This window comes from Mchenga conophoros, linkage group LG20 (assembly GCF_057382185.1).
Source record: "Mchenga conophoros isolate Kocher_MC1m ecotype Shallow Benthic linkage group LG20, M_conophoros_male_GT1.1, whole genome shotgun sequence".
Lineage (NCBI taxonomy): Eukaryota > Metazoa > Chordata > Actinopteri > Cichliformes > Cichlidae > Mchenga > Mchenga conophoros.
The window spans coordinates 10,575,249-10,593,255 of NC_140545.1; the positions used below are offsets into that span (position 1 = coordinate 10,575,249).

General features: G+C 41.2%; 2 protein-coding genes across 7 annotated transcripts in view; both read right to left on the reverse strand.

Moving 5' to 3' along the window:
* mib2 (MIB E3 ubiquitin protein ligase 2) overlaps window positions 1-5,816 on the reverse strand; it is a 37,385-nt gene extending 31,569 nt beyond the window's left edge. The window contains exon 1 of one of the 5 annotated variants that reach the window (XM_085259064.1): window positions 5,671-5,816. Coding sequence is in view for 2 of the 5 variants with exons in the window: in XM_085259060.1 (XP_085115186.1) it covers window positions 1,265-1,424 (160 nt within the window). In the remaining 3 variants the exon portion in view is untranslated. The other 4 variants (XM_085259063.1, XM_085259061.1, XM_085259060.1 and 1 more) reach the window with 4 other exon arrangements.
* A 2,916-nt stretch (window positions 5,817-8,732) lies between these two features.
* ubiad1 (UbiA prenyltransferase domain containing 1) lies at window positions 8,733-13,620 on the reverse strand. 2 transcript variants are annotated; one of them, XM_085260618.1, is made up of 3 exons: window positions 13,409-13,620; window positions 11,726-12,350; window positions 8,733-9,668 (listed from the first exon to the last, which is right to left on the reverse strand). In XM_085260618.1, the coding sequence occupies exons 2-3, from the start codon at window positions 12,288-12,290 to the stop codon at window positions 9,181-9,183; spliced, it is 1,053 nt and encodes a 350-aa protein (XP_085116744.1). In that variant the 5' UTR covers window positions 12,291-12,350; window positions 13,409-13,620; the 3' UTR covers window positions 8,733-9,180. The 2 variants fall into 2 exon arrangements, with proteins under 2 accessions (XP_085116744.1, XP_085116745.1); XM_085260619.1 differs by having other exon boundaries at window positions 13,514-13,608.
* Window positions 13,621-18,007: the final 4,387 nt, after the last annotated feature.

Consider the following 18,007-nt stretch of genomic DNA (forward strand, 5'->3'; position numbering starts at 1 on the left):
GCATTTGATAATTTGATTTTGTATTAATGTCACCTACAAAAACAGGGGGACATTAAGTCTTACCCACTGGCTATACCTGGCTCGCTCCATTCTCGTCTTAAAAGCTAAAAATCTATGCAGTATTCTCCGCATCACAAAAATCCTCTCTAAAAGAGTCTACTTATTCGACATTTTTGACAGCACTCCCTACAGCTCTGTAGTCATTGCCTATACTAATACTGTTGAAGAACTGTGATTGGCTTCCCTGTAACTAAAATTAAAATTACTTACTCAACGTTGACACCTCATACTGAGATTATTGCAAGATCATTGCATCTGCAGGTCAGGACAAACATTTTTCGTATTGTGATTGTCACCCAGCTGTTACACAAAGAAAGAAAAACATACTGGCTGAGTGAGGTAAAGAAAAAACCTACACATAATCAGCGCAATTGACGACAGGCCTAAAGTACAGAATCAATGTGACTCAGCATTGATTCTGTACTTTAGGTATTTGTATATCAAAACATCCAGGCTGTACTAACCTCACCTGAAACATATGAACTTTTAAGTCTTATCTAGGCCAGTGTCCATTTATTTGATCGAGTTTAGTTCGCTTCACCAAGCACGCAGTGTTGTGACAGCTACTTCTAATAAACGCAAATGCCTGTGAGATGGGGAGAACAGTGATTAAACAACCGGCATTTGTGAATCGACACACTAAAATCCAAAAGCACTTGCATTACTTTGACAACACGTACATTAGCGTGATGCAGTGCCTGCAGGCCAGGACAAACATGTTTAGCCATTTATGTGACAGATTGGTTATAATCAAACAAAGATAGCAGCAGCCAAGCGGCCAGATGTCTGCCTCAGCACGACTGCTAGCTTTACTACAGATTGCAAAGACATGTGGCACAATTGTAGTAGCATGGCCGTGGACACATGCTGGCTGCATGTATGTTGCACATGATCAGTTTCTCTGTCTGGGAGCTAAACTATGAAATCAGGAAATATGTCTACCATATATTGCTGGGGTTTGAAATATGAACAGAATGACAGAATGGATTTCAATATTTTACACAAAAGGCAGGTAGCATTGCTTAAATGGACATCACTGAAGCTGCATCACTTGCTACATAATGCATACCCCATTTAGCTGGTTTACCTGTTGGTATAGTGATGTGCAGCAGGGTGAACACAGAGACCGACAAAAACAGGAAGGAGAGGAAGCAGCTCCTACATCCTGCTACATAAAAACATCAGAGAATGAAAAATAAGCTACCAGTGGTCCCACCAGCTTCCAGCAAGGAAAATATAAAACGCCTCTTCAGCACTGACGCCTCGTTCTGATGCACTCCCTGAATGAACCGGAGGAAGGAGGAGGAGGGTATACTGGGGGGCGGAGGAGTAGGACAGCCAGCATGTCTTTCAAGAGATATCATATGCACTTGCAAGCAGACTTACAGAACCAGCATCCTTCTGTAGTGTACAGACAAACAGGCTGTAGAGGATCAGAGCTGAAGGAAGAGGAGAGTGCCTTGCTGCTGGAGGATGCAGCCAGCATTTAGTCCTTTGTGCGTTGTGTCAGCAAGGATTACCGCCGTGGAGGAGGAGGAGGAGGAGGTGAGAGGGAGGAGGAAGGCCAGGAAAAGCGGCTGCCTGATGAGCGCTGCATTCAGCTTGACGTTCCCGTGGTCTCACATAAAAAACAGGCCAATGGGCTTTGCTCTGTAAAGGCTTCCTCTGATGCTATACTCCATCACTGAGGGACGTGAGCATCGGCAGCACGCATGTGAAGCTGACACGCTGTGTTTACAGAAACAAAAAAAAAATAAATGCAAAAACACATGCGCATCAAGCTCTGCATAAGGATGCACAGCCCTCTCTTTCATAGCCCGTGGGGACAACATTCGCTCTACTGCCAATAAGCAGACAAGCAAAGGACACAGAGCAGGGGGGAGGGGCATATGCTTCAGGGGGAGGGTCTGGATATTGTGTTTTGTGTTGGGAGATTGCTCAGGGAAATGGAAAGGGGTGGGGCTGGTTATGGTTTCTGATGAATGGGCATCTGCCATAATCCTCGTTTTTTGTTTTTTTTTTGAGTCGCAAACAGGTTTGTGCAACCACTGCTAGTCAGATAGCAACACCAGCCCAGAGATTCCTCCAAGCTCACACTGAGAAGAGACGGGCATTTGTGTGTGTGTGTGTGTGTGTGTGTGTGTGTGTGTGTGTGAGAGTGAGAGAGAGAGAGAGAGAGAGAGAGAGAGAGAGAGAGAGAGAGCTTTGAACAATTATCTTCCAATGTGGCTACAGCTGTAGGAGACATCACCAATATGGATCCAAAAGTGAGCCAATGACACTCTGTCCATGCTAGCACACACATGAATGTACAGATAGTAATGCCAAGATGCGAAAAGACAAGTGCAAGCTTAGGAAGTACTTGAGACCCAGCCATATAATGAAGTTTATTACACCACTCTTGTAAACAAAGCTCCTGCTGTCTGTGTAATAGACATATATATATAAAAGGAAGCATTCAGTCACCCAGTTCCTCTTCCAGCAGACGCAAACACACACAAACATGTCATCAGATGTCACCAGACTGGGAGGACTGCTGAAATAAAAGCCTCGTTAGAGGCTGTGAAAAAAGATGTTTTAATATAGCTGCAAGACATGTCTGATCAACCAACTGTCCCAGCAGGTACACTGGCTTTATTTAGAACCTTGATTTTATTACAAAAGACAACAGGGAACAGCAAACACATTTAGCACTGCAAAGAATCAAACGCTCACTTCTATTTATGTCCTGGGTACTCAGGCCTGGAGTATGAGACCAAGGCGTCCTCACTGCTCAGTCCAAATGCGTGCCATGAATGCAAACATACTACAGATGAAACGGTATGGAAATTTAGTGTGATGATGAAAAATTATGAATGTTTGTTTTTCCACAGAGTGAAAACATTCATTCACTGTAATCATTTAAAGCTCCAGCACATCAGCCAAGTCTGATACTAGGTTATATCCAGTGACCCCCACCCCCCAGGAGTAATTCACAAAGCTACAAATTAGTCTTTAGAAAACTGTAGAAACTGCAATGAGCCCAACAAGTGGCATAAATACAGAGGAGGCTGTATCTGATTTTAACCCGTTTCTCCAGTTGCAACCCCTTTACAAGCGTAAAAACAAACAAATGCCAGGTTTGAAATAATAATATTTTGGTCAGATGACTTAACTATGCAACATGTTATGGTAATCAAAAGCTAAATAGAGCATGCAGACATGCAATTAATCTGGCAGCAGAAGAATCATGTGTAATTACAAGAGTGGGTTAAAAAAAGCCTTCTCAGCAATGCTCTCTGTGTTTCTGGACACCACAACCAAATCTGATTAAGTTTCCCCTTACACCCTTAAATGCAAATATAGCCACACTTTACTTTTTAGTGACACCCATCAATCAATTTCTTGACAGATCACAATGGCAGCAGGAAAGCTACCACAACACACAGACCACAAACACCCAGAGGTGGTCCAAGACCAGATGAGATCTAATAGCAGCAGTGTGTTCTTTGTCCAACCCAGGGTTTCCCCAAATTTGATGTGCCCAAAAAACTCAAATGCAAGGCAGTAGGGGCAATCCTGATCAGACACGGAAATCACTTAAAATGGTAACACAGGACACAATGGAGAAGCAACTCCTTCCACAAATTGGAGCTCTTTATCTTGGCTGACACTCAGCCCAGCCACTCCACAAAAAAACAGTCATTTTGGCAATTTACATTAGCAAATACAAGTACACTTTTAGCTCAGGATAACAGAAATAGTGACAGTTCAAACCTTCAACCTCAACCTCACGCTCCATTTCACCATCACTAGCTGTAAAAAAAAAAAGATTCAGAAACACTGGAACGCCTTGGACCAGCTGATCCTGGCAGCTGTGGTTTTGGAAATGACAGAAAGCTGTTCCCAAAGGGAGAGCCAAAAGAAGATTTAGAAGACCGAGTGAGGGAGGCATTACCACGTGCTACCTTGTGAGGATTCAGGAAGCCACAACCAGACCTGGGAGGGTAACATCCTAGGTCAGGTCATTGTCCAAATTCGTCCATTCTCACATGCAGCACACAATGGGTAATGTCCAATTTCAACCACAATGTTTAATGTGCTCCAAACAGCACATCCACTGGGTAATGGTTAGCGAAGTTCTGGGCAGCAGTTTTCTTCACCTGAGGCGCTGTTCCATCCCAAGAAAAATTCTATTTTCTGGCACAAATGCTGCACTCTAAAACATCAGCAAAATTAGACTGTTTTTGACCTGTGGATTGCTACACTTTGTTAAACCCATTACTGCACTCGTGACACTAACATCAAGCTCTGCTATGCGATATTATGCATGCTTGTCAGCCAAAAATCCCATTTTTTAGCTTAGTTAGAAAATCTACTTAAAAAGACAAGAAATGACAAGAGATGTGGAAACACTCAAAAGGTCACCATATTTTCCATCATTTACAGAATGTATCATTCCAGCCAACAATGATGGAAACACAAACCATAACAGGGTCACTGAAATCATTAATTCTAATAATTGCTATTTTAAAAAGGCCATGTGTTGAAGAAAGTTTCAAGCTTCTTCCAAAAGTTAAATCAAAGAGCATAATACCTTACCTTGGGTATTTCCACATAATATTTTCCCCATTTGTTCTCAAACGCAGTCAAGTGAACTGTTTCTCTAAAACACTAGCCACAACCGTGATGTAGGAAAGCGAGCAGGCGCTTCAGGTTATTACTGTAATGTAGATTTGTGGAACCAATAAGAGACAGAGACACAGCAGAGGGCTGAAACTATGCTGCCGAGTAGGTGTGGCTGTCCAGTTATATGACCAGTTGCTGCTCCAGTGTGAGGCAGCTGCAACTGAGCTCTGATTCATCACTAACAAATGACCAGAAAGATGACAGGTGTTAAAAAAAACAAAAAACAGTGCCACAGTCTTAGCACCTGTCAGGATAACCAGACACTGCAACATCAATGACAAAATAATTTCTCTAACAGTGCCCATCATTCATTCTAATAGTTTTTATTCTTATGCTCCCACAGTTCTGTCTTTTTCAGCATTTTCAGTCAGGTGACAGTGAATATAAAGTTTGACCAATGCTGATGGATACAGTAAAACAACCATGACACCCAACAAACTGAAAGTAAGCCTCCTTGTTATCGACTCCCTGACCTCTCATGTGATGAAGGCGTGACACTAAACACCTCTCACAATTTGCCGGCTTAATTATAGCAAATGTTATACAGATTGTTACACTTTAAAGGCAGTCCAAAACTATTCGCTCTAGCTTAAGTGTGGCTTTTTTGAATTGACAACTGAAGTTCAAGCAGCTTCACCACAGTATAAAGATGCTGTGATTATAACAGGAAAATTAACGTAAGCCTTTCATCTTAAAGGCAGCTGGACAGACTCACATCTGTGTTCTTATTTAGTCAAAACTGTGCCGTGACACACACAGAGAGACCTTTTTTCCTCGGTAAAACAGTGACCAGAAATCAGCGTCGCTTTTTTAGGGATGGCTGGATTCTGCGTATTACTAGCTTCTCTAACGTTAATGCTAGCTAGCTAATTCATGTTTGCCCAACCTGTACTGGTATATTAAAAAAAAGAGGCAGCTTATTTTATAGGTGGAGCTACTCACCGGGTCTTTTCCACGAATTTATTTTGCAGTGAAATAAAATTCCATATTGCTGCCTGCTATCAACGCTGACATGGCTTGCTTCAAGGCAAATAAGTATTTACAATACTGAAAGCTTTTGCTGCACACAGCCATGACAACACGCCCATGCGTTGCGTCACTGGTGCTACCTTCACGTGCTCCTCGTGAAAAAGGAAACAAATCTTCATTCAAATACAAACTGTGTATACGATCATCGGCCACTTTATTGGGTATACCGGTTCAACAGTCACGTTAATTAAGATATCTGGACAGCCAACCCATCTTATATTATCAGCTATGGCAGCAACTCGAGGTGTTTGGGTAGATAGACATGGTCAAGACGAAGTTCAAACCAAGGATCAGAATAGGGACGAGTTGTGATTTAAGTGACTTTGAACGTGCCATGTCTAGTGGTGCCAGGATCTGAGTACTTCACACTGTTGATCTTCTTGGATTTTTCTGCACAACATGTTGTCTGATTAAAAATGTCTTGTTGATGACAGAGGTCAGGGCACAGTGACTGTAACTCGAGTAACCACTCGTTACAACCAATATATACAGAAGAGCATCTCTGAATGCAAAACAGCACAAACCGGCAACAGCAGCAGAAGACCACACTAGGTTCCCTTCCTGCCAGCTACAAAGAAGAGACTGAGGCCACAGTTCACAGAGGTCAAATTGGACAATAGGCGACAACTCCGCAGCAAGTGTGGGATACTGCCATGTAAACATGAACCTAAATCTCTGAGGTATGTTGTCAGCAACCTGCTGAATTTATGCCACAAAGAATTAAGGTACTTCTGAAGGCAATAGGAAGGTGTAACTAATGAAGTGGCCAGTAAGTGTGTTTTATAACGTTTGACTTCAAATAATAACCAATCACATTTGTCACCTGTGTAGCTTCAGTGCAAAGAAACAAGAACATTTGAAGTGATAATGCTATTTTTTAAAAAAACAAAACAAACAAACTTGCTTTAGAAACACAATAAATGGGTTAAAGGGAAAGCAGAACTATTTGAAACAAGGTTATTTAACAGTCGTTCACTGAGCTGACTTATATTTCACGTGTCCTTCTCGTCACCTAAATGAAGTACAACGAGTCACATAAGCTAAATGTACCTTACAGTTCATCAGTATTTATAGGATGCCAACATTTCAATAGCATTTTCAATGCATAATGTTATGGTGCTCCACTGTTTACAGCATTTACCAGATGGGAGTGGCAGTTGTCAACATCCAGTTCATTTGCCCCTCATGTCTCTGGGCTATGGGTGGAAACTGCAGAATGCAGTATGGAGCCATGTAATTATTAAAGTAAAGCTCGGGACAGCCTTCCTAATGAAATTCAATTAAAGCACTCGACTCTTAACTGCACTGTAACTAAGGTTAAAGTGTAAAACTATCAGCTATGTTTAAGGACAAAGAAAAAGGAATACTGCAAACACGTCCAGTAAATAAAAAGTATTCAATTAAAAGAATAAAAATAAAGCTCCTTCTGCGATCTTTTATTTAAAATAACTTTCCACAGAGGCTGTGTTTTATCATCGGTCTTCTGCTAATATTCAAATTAGTGATACTCATAGAGTTTGATCATATAAGACATATAATATGTAAACAATTAGTCTAACACCGAGTCGTTACACCAAAACGTCAGAGAGCGCGTGAAATGTTTAATAACGCAAAGCCTGTGACAGCTTTCTGTGCCGGTTGTCCTAACACCTGTTCAATACTGCCCCCTGCTGGCCAGCTATGACCATGGTTTTTGTTGGGGGACAATATGCACTTGTTAATGAAACTTCAACATTATTGTATTATTTAGTGCCTGCTGTTAGAAATGTAATTTAGTGGAGTTATAGTGGCGTGGAGGAACAACTAGATGTGTCTGTGGGGGTTTTCAGTCATCCGGGTCATATTAAGAAGGCGACTTGTCTTCTTTATGGTGTTTTTGTTCTTTAGGAAATGTTTGACCACTGTGCCTTGTCATGTTAGCCAAGGCACAGAGTTGAAAGAAGAGCCACTTTGACATGATAAGACATCTGCTCTTAACCTCCTAGGACCTGGCGTCCATATATGTGGACATCACATTTTGGGTTATTTAGACCAAAATACTCAATCTTGCTCTACAAGAGCCTGATATCCACTTACGAGGACATTATACTGCTACTGTCCTATCGAAATTTTAAATGAATATCCTTATATGTTGCTCTCATTTTTCTTAGAAACAAAAATAAGGTAATTCTTTGTTTTTACATTCATCAGGTCCCAATCAGCCCAAATATCAAAGAGAAATTAAAACTGCATGCCATGAAAGAGTTCAGGTCTTAGGAGGTTAAAGGTTAAAGGTCCCTCCGTTGAGGATGCCAATGCTCAAGTTTTGAAGCAAGACCACAGATGGTTTGAAAGAGGAATAAGAGGTCAGCTATGTCCATCATTGAACAGAGGGAGCGGCTGCCCCCCTTCCCAAGCGCATTGTGTCATGTGATCTCAATAGATCACATGATAGGGTAAGGCAAGTTCTTCCAATGGTTTCACCTGAAACCTGTGGGTGGTGGTAATGACTCACACCTTGGCTCATGTGATGACAGTGGGTCAATGACCACCTCCTAAGCATAAAAAAAACACTAGAATTTAAATACCTTCGTGTCTCCACCTTTTGGTTTTAGAACTGAGGAAGCCCCTTGGAAGAGAGGTGAAACATCATCATCCCCAAAAAAAGAAACCCTAAAGAAGTTCAGTCACTTTTCTAAGTTCCTTAGACATGTAAATGATCTTTCCCCGTGGTATGAATAAGACTGTGCTACTAGTCATGCCAACTTTGTATCGCTCCAAGAACATGAGAGAAGTGTCCATATTATGAAGCATTAGTTGCTCTGTCATTATGTGTGATGCATTTTCTTTTTCATATTTGGAGGTTGTTTTTTTTCCCCCACCCAATGTAAAACTAAGGATTTCTAAGTGTTTAGTGATGTTTACTTATCTCAACCGATCTGGATTAAAGATGAGTAAGCAATCTTACCATTGATTCAAAGTGAAGACATGGCACATCAGTATGAGTAACTTTTATTACTGACAAAATACTATTAGGCTCTCCAAAATAAAAACCACAATGAACAAATTAAGAGTATGTACCATAATGAGAGGACAGCAATGGTTTACTGATGTTTGTAGGATCATGTTATATGTCATGTCTAGAAATATGGCAACAGTAGGTTTACTTTTAGTCTTTATATTATGAAAATGTTGCCCGCCCCTACAAATCAACACCAACACTTCGTACTTTTACCAACACATTACAGCAGGCTTAATACTCGATAAAAGCATCTTGATTATGTTTTCAGCATCCCGAAGGAGGAGCTAAGTCTGTTCAGGTCATAAATTAAACAATAAATTAAAGCCAGCGAGAGCCTTTAGACAGTTTTGTATGAATACAAATACAAATCAGTACGTAAACTAGTCAGTATTAAATCGACAAAATTTGAATTTTATACTAAATCACAGTAATGGCAGGCTGCCAGAAGGAGCCAGAATGATCCCGAATACATAGAAAAGTCCCATCAGGAGGTTGAGCTTGGCTGTTTTCTGGGGGATCTTGGCGTAGCATCGGCTCCTGAACTGCTTCTCCAGGGAGAAGGCCATGGGCAGCGTGAGCAGAGGCAGTGCCATGCTGATGGTGTAACGGGTGGCGAGGATGCAAAAGAGCACGTAAGGGACAAAGAGCAGGAGGTTGTAGAGGATGTAAGACAGCATAGGTCCAATGAGGATGGCCAGGGTGACGATCCCCGCTTGCTTGTCAGAGTCCATGTCTCGTGTGTTGTTGCTGTGGAGGATAGCTTCTGTGTTGAGGGCCAGCGGGACGGCATACACCAACGGGAGCACGGAGAGGTACCCGACCTGCACCGCGTGGGCAAACATGACTGCCAGTGGGCCGAAGGTAATGAGGATGACTACATCTCCCAGGGCCACATACTTGAGGCCAATGCCTGGAGAAGAAGAGAAAACAGGATCGGTCAAAAACAGCAAATTGAGTTCCACCGAGTCTCACAGTCAAAACTTTGGCAGTACATTTAAAAGAGTATTCCAGCAGTCTGGGTACTGCATTGTTAAAAAGTTTGGGTTAGTCTTAGTTTGGTCAGAATCATCACGATTTTTTTAAGCCTTTCATTAGTGCCTCACTGCCATGTAAAGTCTTTCAAGCCAGTTTGAAAAACTGACCAACTATTATCACACACTCACCAGTACCTACCACAGCCAGTAAACTGCTGTTTTTATATCAGTGATGTTCCCCAACACCAACTTTTTTCCCCTTAGCAGTGATCAAATTCCTAAAAACACATCACCGTTCATTCAAATGATGCATTTTACTTTATTATTTGTAATGGTAAAGTCTTTCAGGAATAAATGTAACCCTACACCTCTGCCTACTTCAGCCTGAGTGGATCTATGAATACCCGACCCCTCCACCACCTCACTGCAACTGACTCTACTTAAACACAATGTTAGAAATTTAAGTGATAGATAAAGTGATCCCTTAGCCTGACTATGTTATCAAACAGCCAATCTAGGAACCCACCAGCTAGTGTGCATACTGAAGCGTAATTTATCATCTGGACATATGGTGACTGGCTGAAAAGTGGAAGGGAATAGTGAAGAGAGTGACAGTGGAATACACATGGAACAGCAGAACTGCAAATAAATACAGAAAGAAAAGCACAGACAGTGGCTGCTTCACAGAGAAAACTTCGCTTTTCGCTGTGGCTCACTGACCAACACCACAAGCTGGAGTAACCCTTAGACCAGTTGTACGACATACTTTGTACATCGCCTCCATCTGACAACAGAAGCTCTCTGCAGGCATCCAGGCCATCCCTGAAGTGCCAGCAGTCAGCGAATGTGCCACCTCTCCTGGACCATAAATTCTGCCTGCAGTCCAACAGAGGCAACATGTGCACTGTCCACTAACACAGTGGTAAAAACAGTTACAAAAGTCCACTGCAGCTTTTTATTGCGGTTTCTTGGGTGCTTTTCCCCATTCCAACTGAACTTTGCTGTCAGTCCCTTCCTACTCCGGCCTACTTGATGCTTACATCCGCCATTTTCAGCAACGTGACGACGGGAGATGCACATCATGTTACATGGAAGGTTATGGTGTAGGCATCACTGTCCGAATGGAAACACGTACACAGATCCAACACATTTGCAGGCCCATAAATTCTGCTTAAGCTCAACAATCTTATAAGCACTCTGGTATAATCATAGTAAATTCAGGCCAATACTTTGTGTTGCATCTACCGCTCATTATTTAGCAAGGCAGAAATATTTTCAAAAGCCAATAAATAGTTACACTGTCATGAGATGATCTGGTTTTCAGACTGCATTAAAGCAAATCCAGTCCTTGTATGAAGTGTTTACCTTCATACGATTACATAAGACTACAAACAGAAACCAGAAAGCTTCTCATACCAAAACTCGTGTCCTTTGCATTTGCAGATATCTGGTAATAGAAGTTATTCAACATCTTGTGCTGGTAGACAAACATTTTTCCTGAAAATCAGCTCTGATAGGTTGACAGAAATGTTTTGTTACATATGAATCCTGATCACCTGAACTTTTTTTCCTAAAACAAAATAATATCACACTTAAAAAAAAAAAAAAAAGTCCTGATGAAAATGCTTTCTGTTGGAAAGCATAAACGTCACCTCATCAAAAAATGTGACACACATCTGTCATGTTTTTAAAGAAATGCTTTCTTAAAGGGCCAGTTCACCCAAATTCAACAAACAGGTAACTGTGGGGATGGGTTTTTTTGCCAGTTTTCAGTCATCTGTCTCTTAAACATCTGCCACCAGATTGTGAAATATATTTTTTCAGCGTTGAATCGCACCTCAATGATTTTAGGGTAGATGCACAGTACAAATTATCTGCAAAGCTATGAACCAAAAGTGACCCTCCAACAAATTGCATAGGACAGCTTAAATTTAAGATGTGTGTTGACAAACAGCTAAGCAGTGATTAATACTCAATTTAACGTTTCACTCACCACCAGTGTATAAGAAGGAGCTGGAGAGACCCCCAAAGTAAATTAGGGCTAGGTGCTCCAGCCTCAGCGTAGACAGGAAGAAAAGCAGAGTGGCACACAAGCACCCCAGAGAATATAACAAAGCGCCAAACATAACAACATCCTGTGGTGCCAGGATTTCGTCTACAAGAGTCCTATCATCACTCTTCTTGTGGTCAATCCCTTTGGAGAAGTCATAGTAGGTGTTTACAAGGTTACCCGCCCCGTGAACCACGAGGACGGCCACAGCACACACCATCAGAACGACCAAGTCCACGGAGCCATCCAGTTTGTACGCCAAGGCGCTGCCAAGGGCCACGGGCGTTAGTGAGGCGCTGAAGCTCCATGGCCTCAATGCTAGCACGTAGGCCGCACACTTGTGCCTTACATCCGAGGCAACGCGAGCCATCCTTGACATTTTGTTAGCAGGTGCAGGATGATTTTGCACAGAGTTACTCATACCAGTCGCCCATTGCTGGCCATTATGACCATTCGACCCTGCAAGTAAAAACGTTTCCGCCCTGCTTTGTTTCTGCTCTTTGGCCATTGTCCTTCAAGGCGGTCTGCAACACGAGCAATGTTCCTAAATGTTCAGAGTCTGGGATTTCTGCAAGAAACAAAAAACACAAAATATAAATTTACAAAATAGACACCTGACAGTGTTTACAAGACCACAGCCATCATATGAGCATGTCATTTCCAATACGCTAAACAAAGCCAGGTAGTAAACTTTAGTACTTTGAGGAAATACGTGCCTTTACCTTACACACAAAAGATCCCCAGTTTTAAGAAAGAAATGAATGCCAGCTTCAAGAGGTCACAACTTAGTACTCTTAGCTGTTTGAGTCTGACACATGTATTGGGTACATGGAGATTAAAAGCAGAAGCAAATATAACATATTGAAAAATAATCACCCAAAAGAGATCACATTATACAACAGTAACTCAACACTGAGAAAGCCCAATTATTAAAAAAAATGTCTATAAGAGAGATTTAAAAAGACAGGGATGGCTAACAGAGTCTTGACTTGAAACCACAAGTTTATGGTATCATGTGATTTCAATTATACTTTGACGGAAGTCCAGAGAGGGCCTTAAAAGTCATCATAAAAACAATCCAAAAGTTAAGCTAAACTAAAACAGGAGTGACATGCTATCCTGTTTTGGTTTTGGCGAAGAACTAAAAACTTTTACGCATTTTTTTCTAAAAGTTTCACACAGACTTTGTTACTGACGTCCACAACCACGTCACATCCTCCATCTTCTGGCAAATGTTCACACAGTTTAAGGCTGTTTGTAGACATGTACACACCATGTTGAGTTTGTTTGTTAAACTGCCATGAATTAATAAATACGAATTGCGTGAGAAATAGTCTCACTGAGTTCCGCGAAAGTAACGCCAGGGAATTTATTTTTAAGTGGGTACTTTAAAAGCCAAACTCCGGCTTACTGCCAATGCAAACTTCATTTGAAATTTGGGTGAAACTACCCTCGGGAGAAAAACGGCTCAGGTGCTACCCAGACAAGGACACGGCACTCAAAAGGGGGTAAACAACATGAGGCTAACAACTGAGATTATGGGATTAAAGCTAAGTGCTAGCCATCCGAGCTAATGGCTGTATGTACAGGGACGGAGGGGAGGAAATGTCTGACAGCAGTTCTTACCTGCTATGTTTTCAATATCCCACACACACCTGCACTCTCTCCACTTAAAACCATATTTCTCTTCAAGGTGAGCTCTGTGTTGCAGGAGGCAGTTAGAAAGCTTACGTGTCAGCTTCGACAGTACCCGACTGGCTGGCCACTGTAAAGCCTGCGAGACCAGACGGGTGCCATTTCCTCCGCCACGAGTGTAACCGCGTACAAAGGTCGAAGAAAACAAGCGTCGTAAAAAGGGTTCCGCCCTCCTTTTTTTATTCTTAGATATAAACCCGGATATGAGGCAGAAAATAAGTGGACGGATGGATGGATACAGCACTGGAAAAGTATTTTTATATGTTGTTAGGAAAATGGGAAATAGTTTATTGGAACATAAGCAAAGACACAGAATATAGGGCACAAAAATGTAAAAAACAAAAACAAAATGTGTTTGTAAAATTCTATCCAGCTTGAACGACAATATTTGATGTGAACGCCTTTGTTCTTCAACGCAGCATGAACTGTCTTCCATTTATTTCTTTAAGTCATCTTCATGAATAGTTCAGGCTTCTTGAACATTCACAGCTCTTCTTTGGACGTTGGCTGTCATTTGATGATCCGACAGTACAGCAGTAGTGTTGAGGTCCGGGCTCCGTGGAGGCCTATCCATGACTGATGGTGTTCCCAAACACATTGTCAATGCTTTTACTCCACTGACAGTGTGTTTGTGATCACTGCTATGCTTAAAAAATATATAGCTAACCCGAATACAGATAGCAGATCAATGGTGGTGGAGGATCAAAATCTGACAGGACTTTTTAAAAAATTCCATCTGTTTTAAGAAGGTCTCCAGCACCACTGGCTGAAATGCAGCCCCACTGCAACAGATCCTCCACCGTGTTTTACGGGTGGCTGCAGACACTCACTGTACCTCTCTCCAGACCTCCAACTTGTCCAGTTTCCTCAAATATTTAAGGAGACACTGGACATCAAACCAAGCTATGAAACTTCTTTAGCTAATAGCCCTTTGGGAGTCACCATGTTAGGGTGAAAACACTATTTTATGTTTGTCAGACTCTGTTATTTCATTGTTTGTAGATTCAACTAAAGAAAGAAAAAAAGATTTTTGTGTTTTGTTTTGGGGGGGTTTTTGTGAGAAGCAGATGGTAATAAAATGCCTAAAGATACATTTTAAAAATGGTTCTTTGCTAAACTGTGTTATGTGTGAACACAGCACTGGTTCACCCCTTGAGCTAGATGCATTTTTGTGTGCTTGAATGATGTATAGGTCAGTGTTAAGTGGCTTAACAACATTTCTCTGACAATGGTCAGGTACAAGGACTGGACTGAAAATAAGTGAAAAAGCAGCCAATATAAAAAACAACAACAACAACAACAACAAAAATAACCAACAACTCATGAAGTCCTTCAGAAAGCCTGGAGAACTATTGTTCAAGACCATTTAAAAAATCCCAAGAAGGCCTGACTCATTGGAAGCAAAATGTAAAGAAATGAGCGTGGCTCAAGACTTTTGCACAGTATTGTATATATATTTATTATGTCATCATCAAACACACACAATGATGTAATCAGGCAAAATGTCAACCCTCCAATGACATATACAATTTAAAGGAAAAAGTGGTTATAGCCATAGTTATCATATGCATACTGAGGTCACAAGAAGCTGTTTGTGCTCATAGCCATGAAAACAATCCAAAACAGATGACTGGAAGAAACAAACAAACTGACAAACACAGGGAAAGAAATCTAACTATCACATGTGGCTTGGCCATATAACAAAGAGTGATTTACTCACCTCAGTTAATCACAGTTAAGCTACTTAAAAAAGAAAATCAGTGTGTAAGTAGAGTGGTTTGTGGTTGGATGAGTGACGCATGAGTTCAAGCGGTCTAGCTTCCAGCCATTTAAGGGAAAAAAGATTAGCCAGGTCTGGCCAGAGATGACAGTCAGCTGGCTGAGGACCTTTCCCAGCTTCACCCAAGGGTGTACTAGAACAACAAACTCAGGGGAAGGTCATCAGACCAGGGGAAAAAGAAAATCTCCCCCTTCGAGCAGTTGGGCTGCACACGATATACTCGGTAAGAAAATGTAAAAAAAAAAAGAGAGAAAAAGTTGTAACATTTTACACAAATGTATACTACAAAAATGGATTGGTCGCTCCAGCTACTGGGTTATCTAAGACAAATAATGTGGGAGTGCATTCAGCTACATCACTTTAGAAAAGGATCCAGTGGAATCATTTCTATGAAATAACTTCTGGGTTTGGTCACTGTACCAAATCAAACAGATAAAGCATTTTAATGCTGCAGTAATGCTTCTAGTTTGTTGAAAGTTAAGTTCAGGAAAAAAAAATGTTGATTACCTTCTACTTTTGTTGATCTGTCTTCTTTAGAGCATCTTGGCTTGTCACGGGAAGGAAAAACACGGGCAGAATCATTATTAAATATCATTTATGTGTCCTCGGGGCCAAGCATGCGAGTCAGCATGCATAATACCAGAACCCTGAAACTGGCATGACATTATGAAGTATTTATTAATTCGAGAAATTCCACCAATTTTCCTGTCAGTCAGACTGTGTGTCGGGGGAAAAAGCAACTATTTACCAACCGGAGTCAGAGACACTCAAACAAGATTTGACCTAAAAGCCACAAAAATGATCACATGATAGAAATACCTCTACGCTATTTAAATACAGAGTCATAACAGGGTCACACAGAGGGTGCAAATGTAAACTGCCATTTAAGTGTCACTACGTCTTGTAGGGGAACAACTTCATGGAACATTTTTGTGATTAGACTCAACCTTATTTTTGACTCACTGCTTATGGTTTGACTTTCATCCCAGAAGCAGCAGGTTTCTCTCAAGTTTAAATTTCTGACACATCCTTTCCTGCATTTTGGTGGATTTTTTTCTGCACCATTTTCCACCTTTTATGCATCATGGTTGGAAGTGTCTTTATGTATGAAAAGGGAAAGTTTAATATCATCAGTACTAAATCAACACCTGTACAGATTTACTCTTCTGTGTTATTTTGTGTCAGCTCAGATTGACAGTGTAATGAACTGACTGTTTACCAAGCTATTAGTGGCATCTTTAATCTCTTTAAATGGGAACCTCTGAAGTAAATAAAAAACGAATTTATTTTCATTAATCAACGTCTGAACAACAACAGTTAATTTAAAATGTCGCGTGTCTGTGTTTTGTGATGATTTCTGGGAATCGACTATGCATTTTGAGTCTGGCTGAAAAAGGAAGAACAGACAACAAGTTCAGTTGATAAACTAGGAAGACTTCCAAACTTGGGGTGGGAAAAAAGTGGGTTTTGGACTTTTTGAATATAAAACAAATCTCAGTGATGAACATCCTGGTTTCTTTGCATGACAAGGACAAGCACGAAATGTGCCCGGACATTTTGTTGTTGGTTTCACCCAAGGGTGTACTAGAAAAAACTAAATCTGCAGTTTTTCTGCTTTGGTGTTAACAAAGGGGAATCAGCAGAAGTTGCTGATGAGCAGAAAGAGAAACGAAGCAGCAGTGAGGTCGACCGGAGAGTGACAGAGTAACAGAGTAAGAGTAAGGTTCCAACAAACAGATCCCTCCTTAAAACTGGACACAAATAAACCCCCAATGCAGAGAGGCCTGATACGAATTCAGTCTAGCAAGCACATTTTTTTCCTTTCTAAAAAACACAAACGTGATAAGTGAAGGACTTGCAGATCGCCTCTGGAAACTGTACCTTCGAGAGATTTTAAGCAGTAGTTTTGTTTGCACTTGTCCTCACCGGTTTGGTTTCTTTGCATGACGAAGACAAGCACAACGTGTGCATGGACATTTGCCTGCATGTTGCCTGCTCCAGCACTCCATCTTGGAAAAAAAGGTCACACTTTTGGAGAAAGTGTCAGGAAAAACTGCTGTTGCATGGTAGGGCTCTCTCTTCTCTGAGTCCAGGGACACAGTTTTATCTGAGGCCAAAGGTCTAGAGTATTCAGTTGATGTCCCTGCAGCTAGCTGGACTGATTTCATGTTAATGGATTAGACAAGCACAAACCAGAACCATAAAGGGTTGCCTGTGTCACTGTGCCCAGCTTTAGACAGTATCTGGAGGTGGATAGTACAGAGGAGGGTGGCTTAGTTAACCCACTTCCTGTGGCTCCCTCACAAAAGCTCAACTCTTCTCTCCAAGCGCTGCAGATTCTCCACATCCCAGCTGGACAAAGTTTATCAGACTCAGATGGGCACTGCCCTGCCATACTGAACTTGAAAAATAGAAACTAAATATTGATCCTATCGCACTAGTATCGATCCACTATAGCAGGTTGGTATCATCAATATTTTTGTGACCACCTCAGTTCAGTTCAGTTCATTTTTATTTCAAACATTTCAAACATGTGCCTTCACAATCATTACAAAATATCATTACATCATTTGTTTGAAAAGGAGTTGTCCATACCCCCTCAAGTTTCACCATGTACACGATATTAGTGTCACCTCTGGAGCTGGAAAACTACAAGTAAAATCTATTATCTGTGGTACATTCATTGTTCATATCATACTCTTCTTCCTGGACATGCAAGCTGTAAAACTAAAATAAAATGTTTAAAATAA

Coding starts and splice junctions, on each gene's coding strand:
- ubiad1 (XM_085260618.1), bottom strand. CDS start 12,290: ATGGCCAAAGAGCAGAAACAAAGCAGGGCGGAAACGTTTTTACTTGCA. Junction 9,669..11,725: donor CTCCTTCTTATACACTGGTG/GTGAGTGAAACG, acceptor CTTCTTCTCCAG/GCATTGGCCTCAAGTATGTG.